At 42.3% G+C, this 17938-nt stretch overlaps 1 protein-coding gene across 1 annotated transcript in view; it reads right to left on the bottom strand.

Annotated features, from left to right (window-relative positions):
• Positions 1 to 17938, bottom strand: part of mdga2a (MAM domain containing glycosylphosphatidylinositol anchor 2a) — a 912278-nt gene that overhangs the window by 202692 nt on the left and 691648 nt on the right. The window contains exon 11 of the mRNA XM_041214670.1: positions 13895 to 14043. Coding sequence (XP_041070604.1) covers positions 13895 to 14043 — 149 coding nt within the window. The remainder of the gene's footprint in view (positions 1 to 13894; positions 14044 to 17938) is intronic.

Raw genomic sequence — 17938 nt, 5'->3', positions numbered from 1 at the left:
AGCATGTCCGGCAGCATCTGTGGAGAGAGAAACAGTTAACGTTTCAATTCTGTTTAAACTTCTTTAGAGTTGAAGTAGAGTCATACGGACTCAAAATGTTAACTCTGTTTCTCTCTCCACAGATGCTGTCAGACCTGCTGAGCTTTTCCAGCATTTTCTGTTTTTCTTTCAGATTTCCAGCATCCACGGTATTTTGCTTTTAACAGAAAGAGAACCCCGGCAGGCAGCATTGACAAGGCTTGGGACATTAAGATGAGTGTGATGGAGGGAGGCTCCACATAGTTTGGAGAATGATTACACGAGGCTCCAAAAGGCCCTGTTACACACAGACTTCTCCCTCCAGAATCATTCATTTTATGGCTGCGTGCAACTGAACTACTTGTTGAGGGTGGGGTGGGATGCAGGGGGAGGAATCGCGAAGACGCGAATGAAGCTGAAAGACAGCATTATACATTATTCAGCGAAGGTGAGTATATTTTCAGATTATAAAATGACAAAATGTGTTCACCCATGCAAGAAACTATGATCAAAAATTCTTAACTTTTCTTTGAGATCTGCCTTGACATCTGCAGGAAGGGTGGAGACAGCCTGTGCAATAGTTGGCCTTGTTGCCCCTGATGACTTTGGCATGTGTCCTCTGGAGAGCTGAAGCCTCGAGAGCCCGGGCTTGCTTTGGCTGTCCTCCTGTGGGCCAGCTGCTCCCTCTGCAGTAACAGAGGATGAGATTGGTGGGGTCACAGGCAAATGGGACTCAGAAGGAGTGGATAGGCTCTGAGATTCCTGAGTGGATGACCCAGGGGTCTCCAGCTGCCTCTCCTCCTCCCTTCGGGTGCCGGAGGGCCCCAGCTGGACTCCTTGAGGAGAAGGGGCACCTGGAGGGATGTAGAGCTGCCCTGTTTCTCTCTTGAGTTGCCACTGCAGGAACCCACCCATGGCTACCTCAATGGAGTGCAGGCCTGCATACATCTCATGTTCTGCTGGACCAGGGTCTCCATGGCACCCACCATCCTTCCCATGGAGACCTCCATATGCACAGATGTGGACATCACTTCATCAGTGAGTTGGCAGATGCACTCTTCTGACTCATGTGCCACTCTGCTGTGGGCTTCCAACAGCTCTGCGTGATGTTCCCCCGCCTTCTGCTGACTCTCCTCAATGAGTTGGAAGGCCTAATCAAGAGGCTCATCATCTGACTAGGACCTCACAGATGCCTTTTCCCCAGCAGTCCTCCGAGCACCGGGGAACTCAGCTGAACCTGCCTCCTCCTGCTGCTGACACATGTCCATGCAGTGACCACCAGATTGTGAACCCGTGCTTGCTCTAGATCTAGGTCCCATCGAGGTGTGTGTCTCTGGTGGAGGGTGTGGGTAAACGCTGTGACGGATCTTCCAGGTTGCTTATTTCCAGCTCTTCAATGGAGGAGGTGCCCTCTTGGCTGGAGGTGAGAACCTGGATGGAGCTGAGGGATTGACTGGCTGAGGGTGTTGGTCACTTGGCAGAGCTCCCTGTGAACCAAAGTAGAGATAATTAGTGTATGACAGCAGATTCAAAAGCAGTAGAGAGAGAGCACTCACACTGCGTTGAGAGGGGGATGATGGGATGCAGGATACTCACGTGGATGTTCACTGCCAACCTCACCGTCGCCGCAGATATGTTCCATTTGCTCAACAGTCAGCGTGATGGTACACTCGTCAAAGTGAGTGAGAGGCCTAATATGGGCCACCCCTCCCCCACCGCCCCCCCTCACCGGTCTGAGACCTCTGCCTGCTGATATGAGCAGGCTTCTCCTGCATGAAAACAGGTGGAGAGAGTGTGAGTAGGACACAGGTTACTGTGTGGAATGTTTGTGTGGTTAGCAGAGCCATGGACAGGATGAGGATTACAGCTCGATAGGATATGAGCCTGATGGAGATATAATGGTGTGTGTGAGAGTTAGTGGTGTTGTCCCTTGAGGTGTGAGATCCCTGTGGATACGTGATGTGTTTGTGAGTGTGTAAGTTAAGAGCGATGAAGTGGTTGACTTACCCTGCAGGAATGGATAAGAGCATTCATCCTCTTCCTGCACTGGATGGCTGACCTCCTTGTGGCACTGACCACTGCTACCACTACCTCCCAGGCCGGGTTGGTGACTCTGGCGGACTTCCTGCGGCCAGAGCGGGGATAGAGAACATCATGGCACTCTTCCACTGCGTCCAGCAGGCACCCCAGCATGGTTGTCGCTACATTTGGGAGCTGCCATCTTGTTTGGTTTTGGGGCCATCAGTCGCCTAGAGCAGCCTGTAGGCATGACATAGGCATGTGCTCTGTTGTGCTTTAAATATGGCGTCCGGAGTGGGGAAGCGCTGAGGTCACAGTGTGGCAGGCAAATCCGGGCTCCCCTGCCAGTGATCTGGTGTATTCCCCAGGAATGCATAATTAATGAAGTGGGATGCGCTGGGAACTGGATGATACAGCGCGAAGAGCCACCACTGAGGCCGGCAAAAACACCCTTTTTCCTGCCCACTACCGCACATGGTGCAAATCTGGGACGATTCTACCCATAACTTTTCTTGCCTCTGTTCATTTAAAAAGGTGACATTTTGGAATGGCTGGAACCTATCTAATTCACTCCCACTATAAAGTATGTTCGCAGCTTGTGATTTCGCCTGTTGGAAGAATTCACGGAAACATAACCCTTATGAACGGCGGGACTTTCAAATGGAAAGAATATCATAGGACAGAGAGTTAGGAGGGCTGTGATAAAGAAGGAAGTACTGAAACCCACAGATGCACGGGGAGCATGATTTAGTAGGAAACTTGAAACAGCTGGTGAGAAATAATGAAAAATAACCGGATAGTATAGAAGTTAGTGTTAATAGCTTTGTATTCGGATAACATATTTTGTGTGATGGAGGCTAACATATGGTTTAGTTTAGGTCAGTCAGATGCTGCAGGCCAAAGCTAAGCAAGAAGGACGTATTGGCAATTTAAGAAGGGTCGATTGATTTATGTAAAGAAAGATGATATAGTTTGGAGACAACATGTCTCATTCAAATTGTTATTACTCTGGAAAGAGCATGGTGTTTATAACCATGCAAAAATGTCTTATCACAAAAAGACTCTCAAATTCTATTCTTGTTGATTTTTCACAGTAGAATTTGAAAGATGGCAGACATAGTTTGAATAAATTAACTGACAAAGAAAAAGTTATTTCAAAATTGATCTGCTATCACATAATGTAGGTGCCAAAGCTCTATATTGCATTACAAATCAGTCTTATATAAAAGTAAAGTTAGGTCTGATACAATGGGTGGAATTTAATGCTCGAGAGATGGGCCTGTCGACTGGCTGGACAGCCAGCCAGAACCCCGCCACAGCCATTCCGCACCCCCCTCGCCTTGATTTAAAGCCACTCAGCGCCTACTTGGTTGGAGTTGGAGTCCTCATCGTCCTTGAGGAATTCCCGACCCTAAGAGCTGGGGGCCACTCAGGCAGCTCTCCAGCACTGGCAGCGCCATAGGATTGGCAGCCACTTGCAGTACTACAGTATTAGGGTTGTGAGCATTTCACTTGTGAATGGCCCATGTCTCTGGCAGGTATCTCCATTGGGCATGGGCAGCCCAAGTAGAAAGAACCCCTGGCACCAGGCATACCTGATGAGGCTCTTGAGTGGCTTCAGTTGCTTTTGAGGAAATCTGTCCTTGAGCCTCCCTGCCCTGGGCTTAATTGAGGGGACTTGAGAAGTCTATGGGGTATCCGCCCTGCACCTTTCTACCTGATCAGATGCCCACACTTCCCAGCCGACCTTCGTGGATCGGGGATGGCGTGGGTGGAGAATAAAAGCCCAATGTAGGTGAAATGTGGTATACAGTAAAGCTTACCGCCTGCTAGCAGCAGAGTCCCAAAACTGCAGTAGGCAATTTTCAGGCAAGGACACAGTGGGCAGGATTTTTTGCTCGGCATGCGGGCACATGCTCAACATGCCCACGTGTGAAATAGCGCGCGATAACATCCGGCAAGTGTCCTGATGCCATTGCGCACTCGCGCGATATTTCGGTCGGCAGGCGCATGCGAGTTGGCAGCGCGCCCACTGGCAATTAATAGGCCTATTAAGGCAATTAATGTTTTAATTAAGTGTGATTTTTCACTGCCCGTCCAATGTTACAGTTGGCAGGCGGGCAAATCGGCCAGGCGGCCTTTGGATTTTTCATGAAACTTCATCCATGGGCGGGATGAGGTTTCCGATATTAATTTAAAAAAATAAAAATGTTTTGACAGAATTTTTATAATCTATATGTCCATGTGATGGAGTCTGATGTGTGAACATTTTTTTCTGCAGTTTCAGATCTTTATTGATTGGTTTTAAATTCTTCAGCTCCCTGAGGCAGCTCTCTGCCTTCAAGGAGCTTTCATTGCACACTCCCCAGCACCCACGCTGACTTCAGCGCTCGTCCTCCTACCACCCCCAACCCATGCAGTGCTGAGCCTTTCAGTGCGCCTTTCACACTGGTTGGCTGTTAATTGGCTAGCCAGCGTGAAATCGCAGTCAGGGGGCAATGGCGGGTGGCAACTCGTTTACAGGCTACTTCTGAACCTGCCCACCGCGTCCGCCCAATGACCTCAAAATCTTGCCCAGTGTTGTGCAATCTCTTTAGTGGCTCAAAAGAACAATTTTTGTCCTCTTGCTCACAATTAGTAGTCAGCCTAAATCATACACGATATTTGAAAACATTCAATCCTAAACAACCAGCTCTATTTCCTGATGAGCCTGAAACCCCAGCAGTATGAAACACAAAGCACAATCCAATTTACCAGGCCCACTTTGGTAAAACATGCATTAAGCAAGAATAAAAACAAAAGAACTCATTAAACTAAAGAACTAATTAAACTTCAATATAATGTTACCAGGGTTTTTACAGAGCAATATTTCTACTTTAGTGGGAGAAAAGCAAGAAGCTAAACATTATTAGTCAAATAAAATGCACACACATCAAGGAAGTTTCATAATTGGTGTCATAATCCTCCAATTTAGCTCAAGTGTAATTACATAAGGGAAAGAAACAAGTATCCTATGGCAAAGCTATCTCATCAGCCGTGCATTTGTGCAGAATATTCTAAAGCAAGAAAAGCCAGCATCCTCAAACACTGTAATCTAATTCAACTCATCTAATGAGCTCAACTAATTGAACAACCAAAAACTGTTTCTCTAGGTATTGTGCAAACAGACATCCACCGGTTGATTTGGCTGAAAGGAGATTAAGATCTTCCTTTAGTACAGCAAATCTCAACAGCCAGCATTTCGGAACAAGGGATGATTGTTTAGACAGGCTGCGAAGTCTACTTCTCTTCTTGGACATGTTGTTGCCTCCCAAATCCATTCTTATCTTTCTTGAAACTCCATGTTTGAACCCTTCCAATCAGGTTTTTGCTACTGTAGCAGCAATGACAAAGCTGTTATCAAAGTCACAAATGACCATGATAAAGGTAAACTATCCCTCCTCCTTCGTTTCACCAAGCTGGGTTTTCAATTGGGGGTTGGGAACTGGACACAGAGAGCTAGTTTTTAAAAATGCCACAGCAGCCCGTTTAGTCATCGCCCCTGTTCTTGCTGACTTACACTGGTTTCTGGTCAAGGAAGGTCTCGATTTTAAAAGTCTCATCCCTGTTTTCAAATCACTGCATGGCCTTAAGTGCCCTATCTCTATCCTCCAGCCCCAATACCCTCTGAGTTATCTGCACTCCTCTAATTCTGACTTTGTGTGCATTCCATTTATAATTGCTCCACCATTGGTGGCTGTGCCTTCAGTTGCCTAGGCTAATGCTCTGAAATTCTCTCCTTTCACCTCTCCACCACACTTTCTCCCTTTAAAATACACCTTAAAACCCTCTTCTTTAACTAAGCTTTTGGCCATCTGACCTAATAGCTTCTTGTGTCATTGTCATGTTTTGTTTTATAATGCTTCTGCGAAGTGCCTTGGGACATCTTATTATGTTGAAGGCACTATGCAAATATAAGTTAAAAGCAAAAAAATGCAGATGCTGGAAATCCAAAACAAAAACAAAAATACCTGGAAAAACTCAGCAGGTCTGACAGCATCCGCGGAGAGGAACACAGTTAACGTTTCGAGTCCGTATGACTCTTCAACAGAACTAAGGAAAAATAGAAAAGAGGTGAAATATAAGCTGGTTTAAGGGGTGGGGGTGGGGTGGGGAAAGGTGGAGCAGGATAGAGGGCCAGTGACAGGTGGAGATAACCAAAAGATGTCATAGAGAAAAGGACAAAGAGGTGTTGAAGGTGGTGATATTATCAAAGGAATGTGATAATAGGTGACATTAAGGGTAGAAAGCAGGATGGGCAAGGTACAGATAGCCCTAGTGGGCATCGGGCGGGGGGAAGGGATCAAAATAGACTAAAAGGTAGAGATAAAACATAGATGGAAATACATTGAAAAATAATGGAAATAGGTGGGAAAAGAGAAATCTATATAAATTATTGGAAAAAAAGGGGGATCGGAATGGGGGTGGAGATGGAGGACAGAGTTCATGATCTAAAATTGTTGAACTCAATATTCAGTCTGGAAGGCTGTAAAGTACCTAGTTGGAAGATGAGGTGCTAATATGAGTTGTTGTTGTTACAGTATTGGCAGCTTAGGCATTAAATATAAGTTGTTGTTGTTACAGTATTGGCAGCTTAGGCATTAAATATAAGTTGTTGTTGTTACAGTATTGGCAGCTTAGGCATTAAAAATGCTGACATCTATTTCTATCATATTGCAAATTGGGACTGAAAGATGTCAATTGCCATAATCCTTAAGATTCTTTTTCCATTCTAGCTACACCTCTAGCAATTTTCTCTTTGCTGTAGATTTACATTTTATGGCCCCTGTTTTGTCAAAAATATATCAGTTTCATGATGAATGCATACATGCGTTTAATGATAGGCTGAAATACTTTTATTTATTCTGTAGGCCTATTACCACTGAGTAAGCACATTTGAAACCATCTCCTTATTCTCTATGTCCAGTAATACAGACTTGATAGCTCAAATCTTCTGATTAGCATTGGAACCATTCCGACTGACACTAATCACAGGTAAAAATACACATTCACCTGCCAGCATTTGTTAGAAAGGTTAGACTTCCAATGCTGGCAGGTTCCTAAAGCCTCCATTGTAGAAAACCCAGCAGGCCTCAGCACAGCACTTGCCCCTTTTTTACAGCACAAGCTGCTGTATTCTGGTGAGTAAAAGTTTAAATGTCCCTGGAATGTTTAAATGTTCCTGTGTTAATTGTGCTATTTCCAGCTCTGTTTCACAGTAGATAATGTGATTTTCAGTATCTATAATTATTAAATATCCCATGGCTGACATTTCCAATTCAAATTACTCGCAATTCTTTGAATAAGCACACCGAAACTGAGGGAGAAACTCGTGGGTTAAAGATTGTCTGTGGAGCTGTGAACCTCCGAAACTGCATAGCCTCACCCCATTGACAGTGCTAATCCCTCTCATTCCCTGACAACCTCCACAGCCCATCCCTCACCCTGATAGTGTTTTCTTGCCTCCCTCACCCCCAACAATGTCCAGCCCTCTCTCTCTGCATGAAAACCTCTTAGGTAAATCCATGCTAAACACTAGGGTCAGTATAGGGCAAACAGTCCAAGTCTGAGTGGTTCTGGCCAACCACGGAGCAATGGGCAGGGTAACACCAGCAATCGGAACTTTAGACATCCACTGTAAGTACTGGGGATGTTGTGTGTTTGTTGGGGATTTGGAGGGGTCCCATGTGCATCCTTTGGGTACCTGTCTCCAACTACCTGGAGACGGGAAGATCTGGGCCCATGTCTGTTCAATGTGTTAGATGTTTACAAAATATTTTCACTGAAATGTTCAAGTCTTTTTTTATAAGTGATCTGCTTTCTCATACCTCCTTCTGGTAAGTCCTCAGATTGGACTTGCAGTTCAGTATCTTGAACGAAAAGTAATCTCTGCACATACCTCAAATCATTGTTTAGTTTTTACTTAGATTTTTACCTAATGTTTATGATCAAGCTCAGTCAGTAGGAAGGACACCCAATTGTAATATGACTGTAAATGTCACCTTGATGTCTACTTCCTATAGGCTGAGACAGATGAAATGTCCTTCTTTCCCTCCAAGCTAAATCACTAAAACTAAATTCTCTCATTATGAATGACGTACTCCAGATCACTTCTATTTACTCTGCTGAACACTTCCATATATTAAAGGTGTTATATAAACAAAAGTTGCTGTTGCTGGTCTCAAGTTGTTTAATTTCACAATAATTTTACCAATCCAGCACCAAAGGTGCTGCTCAGTGAGCCACTGGAGCTGAAAGACTCACACATTTTATAATAAAATATAAAGGATTTGTTGTTATATCCATTGACGCATGCAACTAGCCTATTAGCATTTTTAGGCTATTACTAGAACGATTACTGTGTACATAGTCTAAATCTGTCACTTACAGCTACCTCAATTGTATTATCAAAATTACTGAATAGTTTCAGCACTGAATAACATTTCCAGATGGTTATGATCAGAAAATTGTATTCATGTCAATTGCAATTAGGTGGCACAAAACACAACAGAAAACCACAGGAAGAAAATGCCCCTGAAAGTGTCTCACCTATTAAGTGAGAACCTTTATTAAACAAATTGTGATTAAGGAGAATACAACAAAAAAAAAAACCCTCTGAAATGTGAAATAGCCATTGTACAGCAATTACTTTTAATTCTTTCTAATTAACAGCAACAACAACTTGCACTAATGTAGTAAAACTCCTCAGGAGTGTAATCCGGCAAAACTGAGCCACATAGAGATATTAGACCAAGTGACCAAATGCTTTGTCAAAGAGGTAGATACTGAGGAGTGAGTTAAAAGAGCAGATAGAGGCAGAAAGGTGGAGGGAGGGAATTCCTGAGCTTAGTGCTTAAGCAACTGAAGGTACGGCTATCGATGGTGGAGCAGAGAAATCGGTAGCACGCAAAAGGAAAGGACTGGAGCACAGATTGGCAATACCTCATTGGAGGTATTTCATTAGGATTGTAATTTTTGTCTAATATTTCTCACTCAAACCCTTGCCTTCATATCTGCAGAATTATTTATACAAGTTTGAATAGACTCCTATCCGAGAGAGTGATTCCCATAGCTGGAGAGTCTAGAACTAGGGTTCACTGTCTCTGGACAAAGGGTTGGCCATTTAGGATTAAGATTTGCCATGAAAGAGATTGAATTTCACAGCTACAACTACTATGAAACACTACAGATTCTAATCCTATTGGGATCATGGAAATGTTATTTGCAGACTAAAGTAGTCAGGTTTGCAGAATGTATACATTCTAGTATTAGATTGCTATCCTAGTGTTTTCTCCAATTGCCACTGGGGTCAAGGAGAAGTATCATATTTTTATTTACTCTGAGGTTGTGTTTCTGGTTACTCACTACTATTGGGATTAAATAAGGTCTGGAGAATCAATAAAGTAAGAAATAATTCATAATTCTCAAGTAATTCTAATTGAGGAGTAAAAGCTTCACTGGGAAAGTGGTACAACTGTGGCCAACTAAAGAAGTTAAGGTTAGGCTTAGATTACAATGTTGCCAAAATGTAGTAAACCTGAGGATTGGGAGGGTTTTAAAAATCAGCAAAGGATTATCAAGAAAATTATATTAAAGGGGGAGAAAATAGAATATGAGAATAAACTAGTGAAAAAATTATAAAAACAGGTATTAAGAGCTTTTACAAGTGAGTAAAAAAAAAGGGATTACTAAAGCAAATGTGAGATCCCCAAAGGCAGACACAAGAAGAATTATAATGGGAAATTAGTAAATGGCATCATTGTTAACTAAACATGTGTGCCTGCTTTCATAATAGAAAAACATAGAAGACCATGGCAGGGGCAATGCCAGGCATACCTAGAAATGAAATGCTAACCTGGTGAAGCTACAAATACATGTACTATATTCTTAAGCGCTTAATAAAATGAGAGGAGGTCTAATAGAAACATATAGGGGAGAATTTTCAGCTCGGCATGCGGGGGTGGGGCCCGCTCACCGAGGCGTAAAATGATGCGGGGTGAAGTCAGGCATGTGTCCCAACATCACCGTACGTCATTTAGGTTTTCAGTTTGGCGGGCGATCAGCTGAGTAGGCTGTGCACCCGCCGAACTATCAAAGGCCTGTTAAAGCCATTAATTAACTATTTAAAAAAAAAACAAAAGCAGAATTACCTGGAAAAACTCAGCAGGTCTGGCAACATCGGCGGAGAAGAAAAGAGTTGACGTTTCGCGTCCTCGTGACCCTTCGACAGAACTAGGTGAATCCCAGGAAGGGTTGAAATATAAGCTGGTTTAAGGTGGTGGTGGTGGGGGGTGGGGGTGGGGGGGGGGGGGGTGCGGTTGGGTGGGGGGAGAGAAGTGGAGGGGGTGGTGTGGTTGTAGGCAAAAGCAGTGATAGAAGCAAATCAACAAAAGATGTCACAGACAGCAGGACAAAAGAACACATAGGTGTCGAAGTTGGTGACATTATCTAAACGAATGTGCTAATTAAGAATGGATGGTAGGGCACTCAAGGTACAGCTCTAGTGGGGGTGGGGGGAGCATAAAAGATTTAAAAATATTTTAAAATAATGGAAATAGGAGGGAAAAATAAAAATCTATATAATTTATTGGAAAAAAACAAAAGGAAAGGGGAAGAAACAGAAAGGGGGGTGGGGATGGAGGAGGGAGGTCAAGACCTAAAGTTGTTGAATTCAATATTCAGTCCGGAAGGCTGTAAAGATGAGGTGTTGTTCCTTCAGTTTGCGTTGGGCTTCACTGGAACAATGCAGCAAGCCAAGGACAGACATGTGGGCAAGAGAGCAGGGTGGAGTGTTAAAATGGCTGTTGAATTAACTATTTAACCCTACTGAGAAAGCTGCCTGTCCAAATTTAAGGTTGGCGGGCAGGAGAAGAGCCCAGGCGGCCCTCGCATTTTTCATGGAACCTCATTCACAGGCAGGATGAGGTTTCATGAAGGCTTTATGAATTGAATAAAATTTTTCATTAAAGATCATTGACATGTCCCAGCTCATCTGACACTGTCACATGAGGGGACATATTTTACATTATTTTTTTCTTTATTAAAATTTCTCAAACTTAAAGCTGGGAGATTTCTGTGCTCCTTCACATGGATGTGTGAAAGAGCACACTCCTGACTCAGGGCACCACCGCACCCCCCCCCCACCACCCGACCCCACCTGCACAGGAAGTGCATAGCGCTTCCGGGTGCACGCCACAGTGGGTGGGCCTTAATTGGTCCACACACGTAAAATGGCGGTGCAGACCCAATTGGGGGCACCGGTCAGGTCCACATCCGCCCCCGCACAACACCCCCCGATGGGGGGAAAATTCTCTCCATAAAATTCTTGAAGGGCTTGACAGGATAGATGCTAAGAGAGTGATTCCCCTGCCTGGAGAGCTAAGGACTAGGGTTCACTGTCTCTGGATAAAGGGTTGGCCATTTAGGATTAATATATAGAGAAGTTTCTTCACTCAAAGAATTGTGAATATTTGGAACGCTCTGCCCCAAGGGTTTGTGGATGCTCTGTCAGTCAGTACATTCAAGACTGAGATCAATAGATTTTTGGTCTCTAATGGGATCAAGGATTATGGGAATAGGGGAGGAAAGTGAGGTTGATATATAAGTTCAGACATGATCTTATTGAATGGTGGACCAGGATCAAGGGGCTATAGGCATATTTCTGCTCCTTTTTCCTTATCTTTTTATGGACTACTGGGAGGAGCATGCTCGATGGATTTTTACTGTTCCACACTATCCTTGTGTCCTAATAGCTTGGAAAGTCTAAAATTGAGACACCATCTATATCAGTGGATTTCTATGAAAAGGAAAAGAAACAATATTCCAATACTCTACAGAAAGTTCATATTAACCTTATTAGCAATTTATGGATGAACAACAAAGTCATTGCATGAATATCTCTTCAAGTCACACGTCATTCAAATTATGTCTCTATATTTTTCATATGACAAATTCTACATTCCTTTATGAAAGTCAAAACTAAAGAGATGTCAGGCCTATAAAACTGAATAATACTTAAGTTTGCCCCAAAATTGGAAAGAAAATATTTTATAAAACTTTCAAATCTCTAAACATGCCTAGAAAGAAAAAAATTGCATTTACATAGCATCTTTCATATTCTAAGGCCATCAAAGCACTTCACAGCCAATGAAGCACTTCAGATGCATCACTAAAGTAATGCAAGAAACATGGCTGCCAATTAGTGCACAGGAAGGCCCTGTTACCAGCAATGGGGTAAGTGGCTAGATGATGTGTTTTTATTGATTTTGGTTCAGGAATAAATGCTGGCCTGGATTTCCTGGTTCTTCTTCAAATAGTGCTTTGGATCTTACAACCACCTAAGAGCCTCAGTTTAACATCTCATAAGGAAGCATCTCCGACAGTGCAACAATTCCTCAGTACTGCAATGAAGTGTCAGTCTAGATAAGATGCTCAAATCTCTGGTGTGTGACTTGAACCCATGACCTTTAGATTCTTGATAAGCAAGAGGGTGAAAGGTTATCGGGGGTAGGCAGGAATATGGAGTTGAGGTTACAATCAGATCAGCCATGATCTTATTGAATAGCGGAGCAGGTTCAAGGGGCCGAGTGGCCTACTCTTGCTCCTAATTAGTATGTCCCTACGTTCATATTCAGAATTGAGCGTGCTACCTCTGAGCCAAAGCTAACATGTAAGCATATCTGAAAATTTGATGCATATAACTACAGTGAGAGAAAATGTTCGGCCATTAGTAAACATGTACCTTCATTAATGATGTTCCAGCTGCTCTCTGTAAACCTCTTCCTAACCAGTGTTCTCTAAGTTTAAATGCAACTCTATTCTCTCTTTGCACTGTCCAGACAAAAAGCCACAACTCCATCTTCAAAAGAGCTGGTTTGTCATTCTCCCCGTACTTTACTATTCCCACAATAGCCAGGACCAATGTAACCCCTAGAAGCAATTCTGTACTATGGACTTGTATTCACGGGGGAACTGGCTATAGACTATCAAAGCTCATGTTACTTCAAACATTTAACTATCTGTTTGAGAGAAGAACCTGCTCATTGATTGTTTAATATTTGTGTTCGATTTGAAGACAAGTCTAGAGGTGACTGCACAGAACCCCAGTACACAATGGAATTCAGCAAGGAAACCTCACAGATCAACCTTCGTTGGACTGGATCTGCTCATTTTCTACAAAATTGCTTTATCACAATAAAGCTCTGTCAGAGCGTGATGCATCCATTTGTGTTTTATGGCAAATGTTCATCTATTTCATAGTTGCATTTTGGCCTACATATCTCAAAATGTGGGGAAATCACTGCTAATGACAGAAAATCCAATGACTGAATTATGCAAAACAATAATACAAATGGCTGTGAGCAAATATCTTTTGAATGTATTTACATATCTGTATATCTTATCAGGTTTCAGAAGCTATTTAAGGAAACTTGCAATAAGCACAACCAAGACAATTACAAAAAATGCTCTCACGTTTAAGCCCGTACACTGGTTAGTTAAGAAATAAATCAGTGTATTATTCTGTGACTAGCTCATATCAGTGTGGTAATTACCTTACAGTAATTATGATTTAATTTATAGTTGCATGAGTAAAAGGTCACATTTCTTCTTCACAATGTCTGCTATGTACTGAAATAATGAGTTGTGACATTGAACCTTTAAACTCATTCATGTCAAAGCACTGTCACAGTACAACTGAACAAATTAGTGGCACACCCATAGGCAACTCCAGGCTCACTGTGTGTTCAAGTGGCAGTCCTTGAGGAACAGCAAAACTATTCCTGTGGCAGGGAAAGAAGGTGATTTTACATTTTCATACCTGCCTGATGCCCAAACGGTATGCAAGGATACGGTCAACGGCATTAGGATTCATCTGAGTCCACTGCAGCATGTAGGAGTACACACGTGCTCGATTCTGCCAGAGTGGGTTAGGTGTGTCATAGTAGAATTCAGGAGGATAAGCTTTACCTGAAAAAATAAACAATATGACAGTTAATGAGATGCTGAACCATATGCTAATTGCACAGTGTATTAACATACAAGTTCACAATGTGCTTCACCCGTTAAAAGCAAACTGACACACCATGAAAAGCGATATAATACATAAGAAAATACGTTACAAGTTGCTGCAGTAATCGAGAGTTCCACCCAGTGTTAGGTGACATTAACGTTGAAATGAAATCAGTAATGATTAAGGGTTCATAACGGATGGTTCATTTTTTTCATTAGGAATGTAGCTATTGTTGTTTAAGGTCACATAAAAGAGAGATCAAGAGAAACAAAACTTGCAGAAAATATAATTGAATTCAAATCTAACAAGGCATATTTCATTTATAGAAACAGATCATTGGGGGACATTATTAAAATTATTTAGAGATTGATAAATAATGTTAGGGTAGTATCACTGGAACACTGAATAAAACATAATTAAAATTTAGCCCAAAATGAATTCTGAAATGATGATTTCATTAAAACCATGTACAGTGGAACTTTGTAATTGTAAATAGAATCATTACAAACCTCCTAATTTAACAAACATTTCTCTGGTTCTGTTGAAACCATTCTTACAGTTAGTAGGAGTTCTAATTTCTCAAAGATAACCAAGACTACTACACCAACTCCGCACATCTTAAGATTTTTTGCACAGCTTTATGTTGTAACATGCCTTTAAGGGATATCAGCATGACATCATTAGGCATTATTAGAAGGGAAGTGTATCATGTGATCCAATCTTGAGTTTCACTTTTGCCTTGAACAGAGCACACACACACAGCTCTGATGTCTTCAAGCTTTATACCTATGTATAACTGTTCTCATATGCCTAGTCTTAATAAATGAGCCCTCAACATGTTTACATGTTATGAGTGATTGGTGCCTTGTGTCTCCCACAGTAAATAAGCCCAAGGTGTCATTTTATTATAATAACACAACATTCTGCAGTTTTTGGTTCTTGTTGTCCATGTGTAAAGCATTGCCTGGGTACAATGTAGAGTAAAGCTGGGCAGGGAGGACAGTACATTCATGACAGAGGCCACTTGATTTTTCTTCTATTCATTCTCCTCACTGCACTCTATCCAGGTGATGTTTTATGCATAAATGGTGAAGATTAAACTCCACCTGTACTAGTTCCAAGGGGTCATTTTCAATGATAACCAACTGAGCAGTGGCCTGATTGAGTGTGCAGCCAACTCTTTATAAAATAACTATAACAGGCAGGTGATTCATTCCACAAGGTGACCGCCCAGACACTGAAGTTGAAAATAACCCCTGCCCCCATATCCTCCCCCTAAAAAACTATCAGAGGGTACAGAACAACTGCATGACTTTTTCCTCAAATGTCTAAAGCCCACTTGTCTTCCGAGTGAAGGCAACTGCACTTTTCAAATGTGCAGCTGCCTCCGTGAACTGCAGATGGGCAAAATGCATCTCGCCAAACCCCCAACCCCAGCAAAAATGGTGAGTGCTGGGTTCAGGGTCAGGACCACCAGATGTGGGACTCCAGCTCTATTTTAGCTAAGTCATGGATCCCTTCCATCCCTGTGAAAATTCAGGACTTAGTGCCCAAATCAATTGTATGACCACTTTTACGATTACTTTTGAAATTTTCTTTAGTACAATTTGCAGATTACCCACCGAAATTCACAAAATGGCAGTAAGCAGAGCCTAGGCAAATGAAACACAGCCACATACAGGGATATAATTGCTAGGTTATAAGATAAACATATGAACCACTCTCAAGATATTAAGTTACTGTACCGGATGATGATATAAAGGTGATAAGAGTGAAGGTGTGGCATTAGTATTTTAGCTCAGAGTCTGTTTTGACACTTATGTATCCTTGACGTTGTTTACAAGACCCAACATGTTGATTTTAATGCTGTGGAAGTAAAATTAAATATGAGGAAATTTCACTAAAGGTCGCTGTGAACTTCCACAGAATTAATTAAAGTGACAACTCACCAAAACTGTCAATGAGGTTCCACTGACCTTGCTAATTAAAAACTATTTTTTCTCCACAAGATTTTGTTGGGTAAAGATTGTGTATGGTTTGCTCCTGACTTGTTCGAAAGCAAGATCTTCAAAACCTGGCCCATGAAGACATGTTAGAATGTGATATGGACATCATACCCCTGAAGGGAGAGAGCAAAATCTGCCTGCCTCAATAGTGGCTCCTGTTTGTGGATTAGCAAATGGTGAGCTCCAATATAAGGTTAGAAAGCCATTATTTATGGCTGTTACTGAGAGTATCATTAACACCTGATTAACCAAATTCCTCCACTATACATCAAGGGCAGAATTTCACCCTTGTTGGGCGGGGTTGGCGGGGGCGGGCAGGGTGTTTGGGAAGCGATCGGGGCCAGAAGGTAATTTCACGCTGGTGTGAAACACGAGCGGCAGTGCTCATTGCTGTCTGTGCAGGTGGGGGTGGGGAAGTGCGAGCCAGGTGAGTGCGATCTTCACACATGCACAAGAATGCGCACTTCATAATCTCAGGGAGATGAAGAGAAGTGAAAAAAAAATAATTAAAAAAGTAACAATGTAATGAAACATGCCCCCCATGAGCAGGGATATGTTATTGATAAAAAATTAAAGTTTTAATTTTATTTTTATTTGCTTTTGGAAATGTCATCCCGCCCATGGATGAGGTTTCCACAAAAGTGCAAAGGCAGCTTGGCCTTTTCACCTGTTCGCCAACCGTAAGGTTGGATGGGCAGTGAAAAATTTATTTTAAATAACTTTTTAATGGCCTTAATAACACTTTTAATTGTCAGCGGGCACGCTGCTGACTCCAGTGTGCACCCGCTGGCTGAAATATCACATGAGTGCGCGACGATGTTGGGACGCTCACCCGACATCATCGTGCATCATTTTACACTCGGTCGGGTCGGGTGTGCGCCTGCCTTCCCGCCGGGCTAAACATTTTACCCCAAGTAACCCTCAGAGAACAGGTTTAACAGATCCGCTGTAGTGCTTTGGATAGCTCTGATAAAGTTACAAATGATGGTAATAATAATGACTATCTCCATCTGTCCAAGCTTTGGAACCTCCAGGCTGCTTCCACTGCTTTCTTAAGTCTGTAAGGTTTGAAAGCGTGTTGACTGCCAAAAACACATCATTGTTGATAAAAGGTCAAATGAATTACCTACAGAAATTAGCAATAAACAGCTTGGGCTGTTCTGATGTTCCTATATGATCACTAACTAGCTGATTTGTCAAATCAAATCAAATAATTGCATTGCTTTAAACCAAAGATGCCATTCAGTTGCAGCCAACATTCAAAGTGTCATCGTTCTTGTTCCATTACAAAACAACAGCACAAACCCTGGGGTATTACACGAGATCCCTTTGTGAATATGGATTATTGTGTAGCCTTTAGGATCATTTTGAAAATCTATGTAGACATTACACCCTGTTAACTAGTTGGGAGTAGTGTTCAACTGGATTGCCACCTACCATCATTCTAAATGCTTTCATGAATAATATCTGTACACTTACAGCAGAGCTGTCAACGCAGGGTAAATCCTATGCATGAGATTTTCATTCCCAAATTAGCTACATTCCTGAAGCAAATACATAAGCACAGCAAGCTGCATCCATCACATAGGCACACAAGACAACCTGTCTAGGTTTTAGTTCGCGTCCACTTCCTTGACACTGCTGCATCAAATCACTGATATTCTTCAGTTATTGACATGACTGAGTCTCCCCTCTTGATAGTTATGAGTAGATGTGCTATTGGTCAATCACCAATAAAAGAGCTATGGTCTCAGATGGGCAAAGAAGTACATTGATGGCTAAAAAAAGCAACTGGTGAAAAGACACATCAAAGTAAGAATTTAAAGTTAAAGCCAAATTCTGGTGG

This window comes from Carcharodon carcharias, chromosome 20 (assembly GCF_017639515.1).
Source record: "Carcharodon carcharias isolate sCarCar2 chromosome 20, sCarCar2.pri, whole genome shotgun sequence".
In the NCBI taxonomy this organism is placed as follows: Eukaryota; Metazoa; Chordata; class Chondrichthyes; order Lamniformes; family Lamnidae; genus Carcharodon; species Carcharodon carcharias.
Note: the sequence above shows the minus strand (reverse complement) of the source record. Positions and strands in the feature narration are given on the sequence as shown.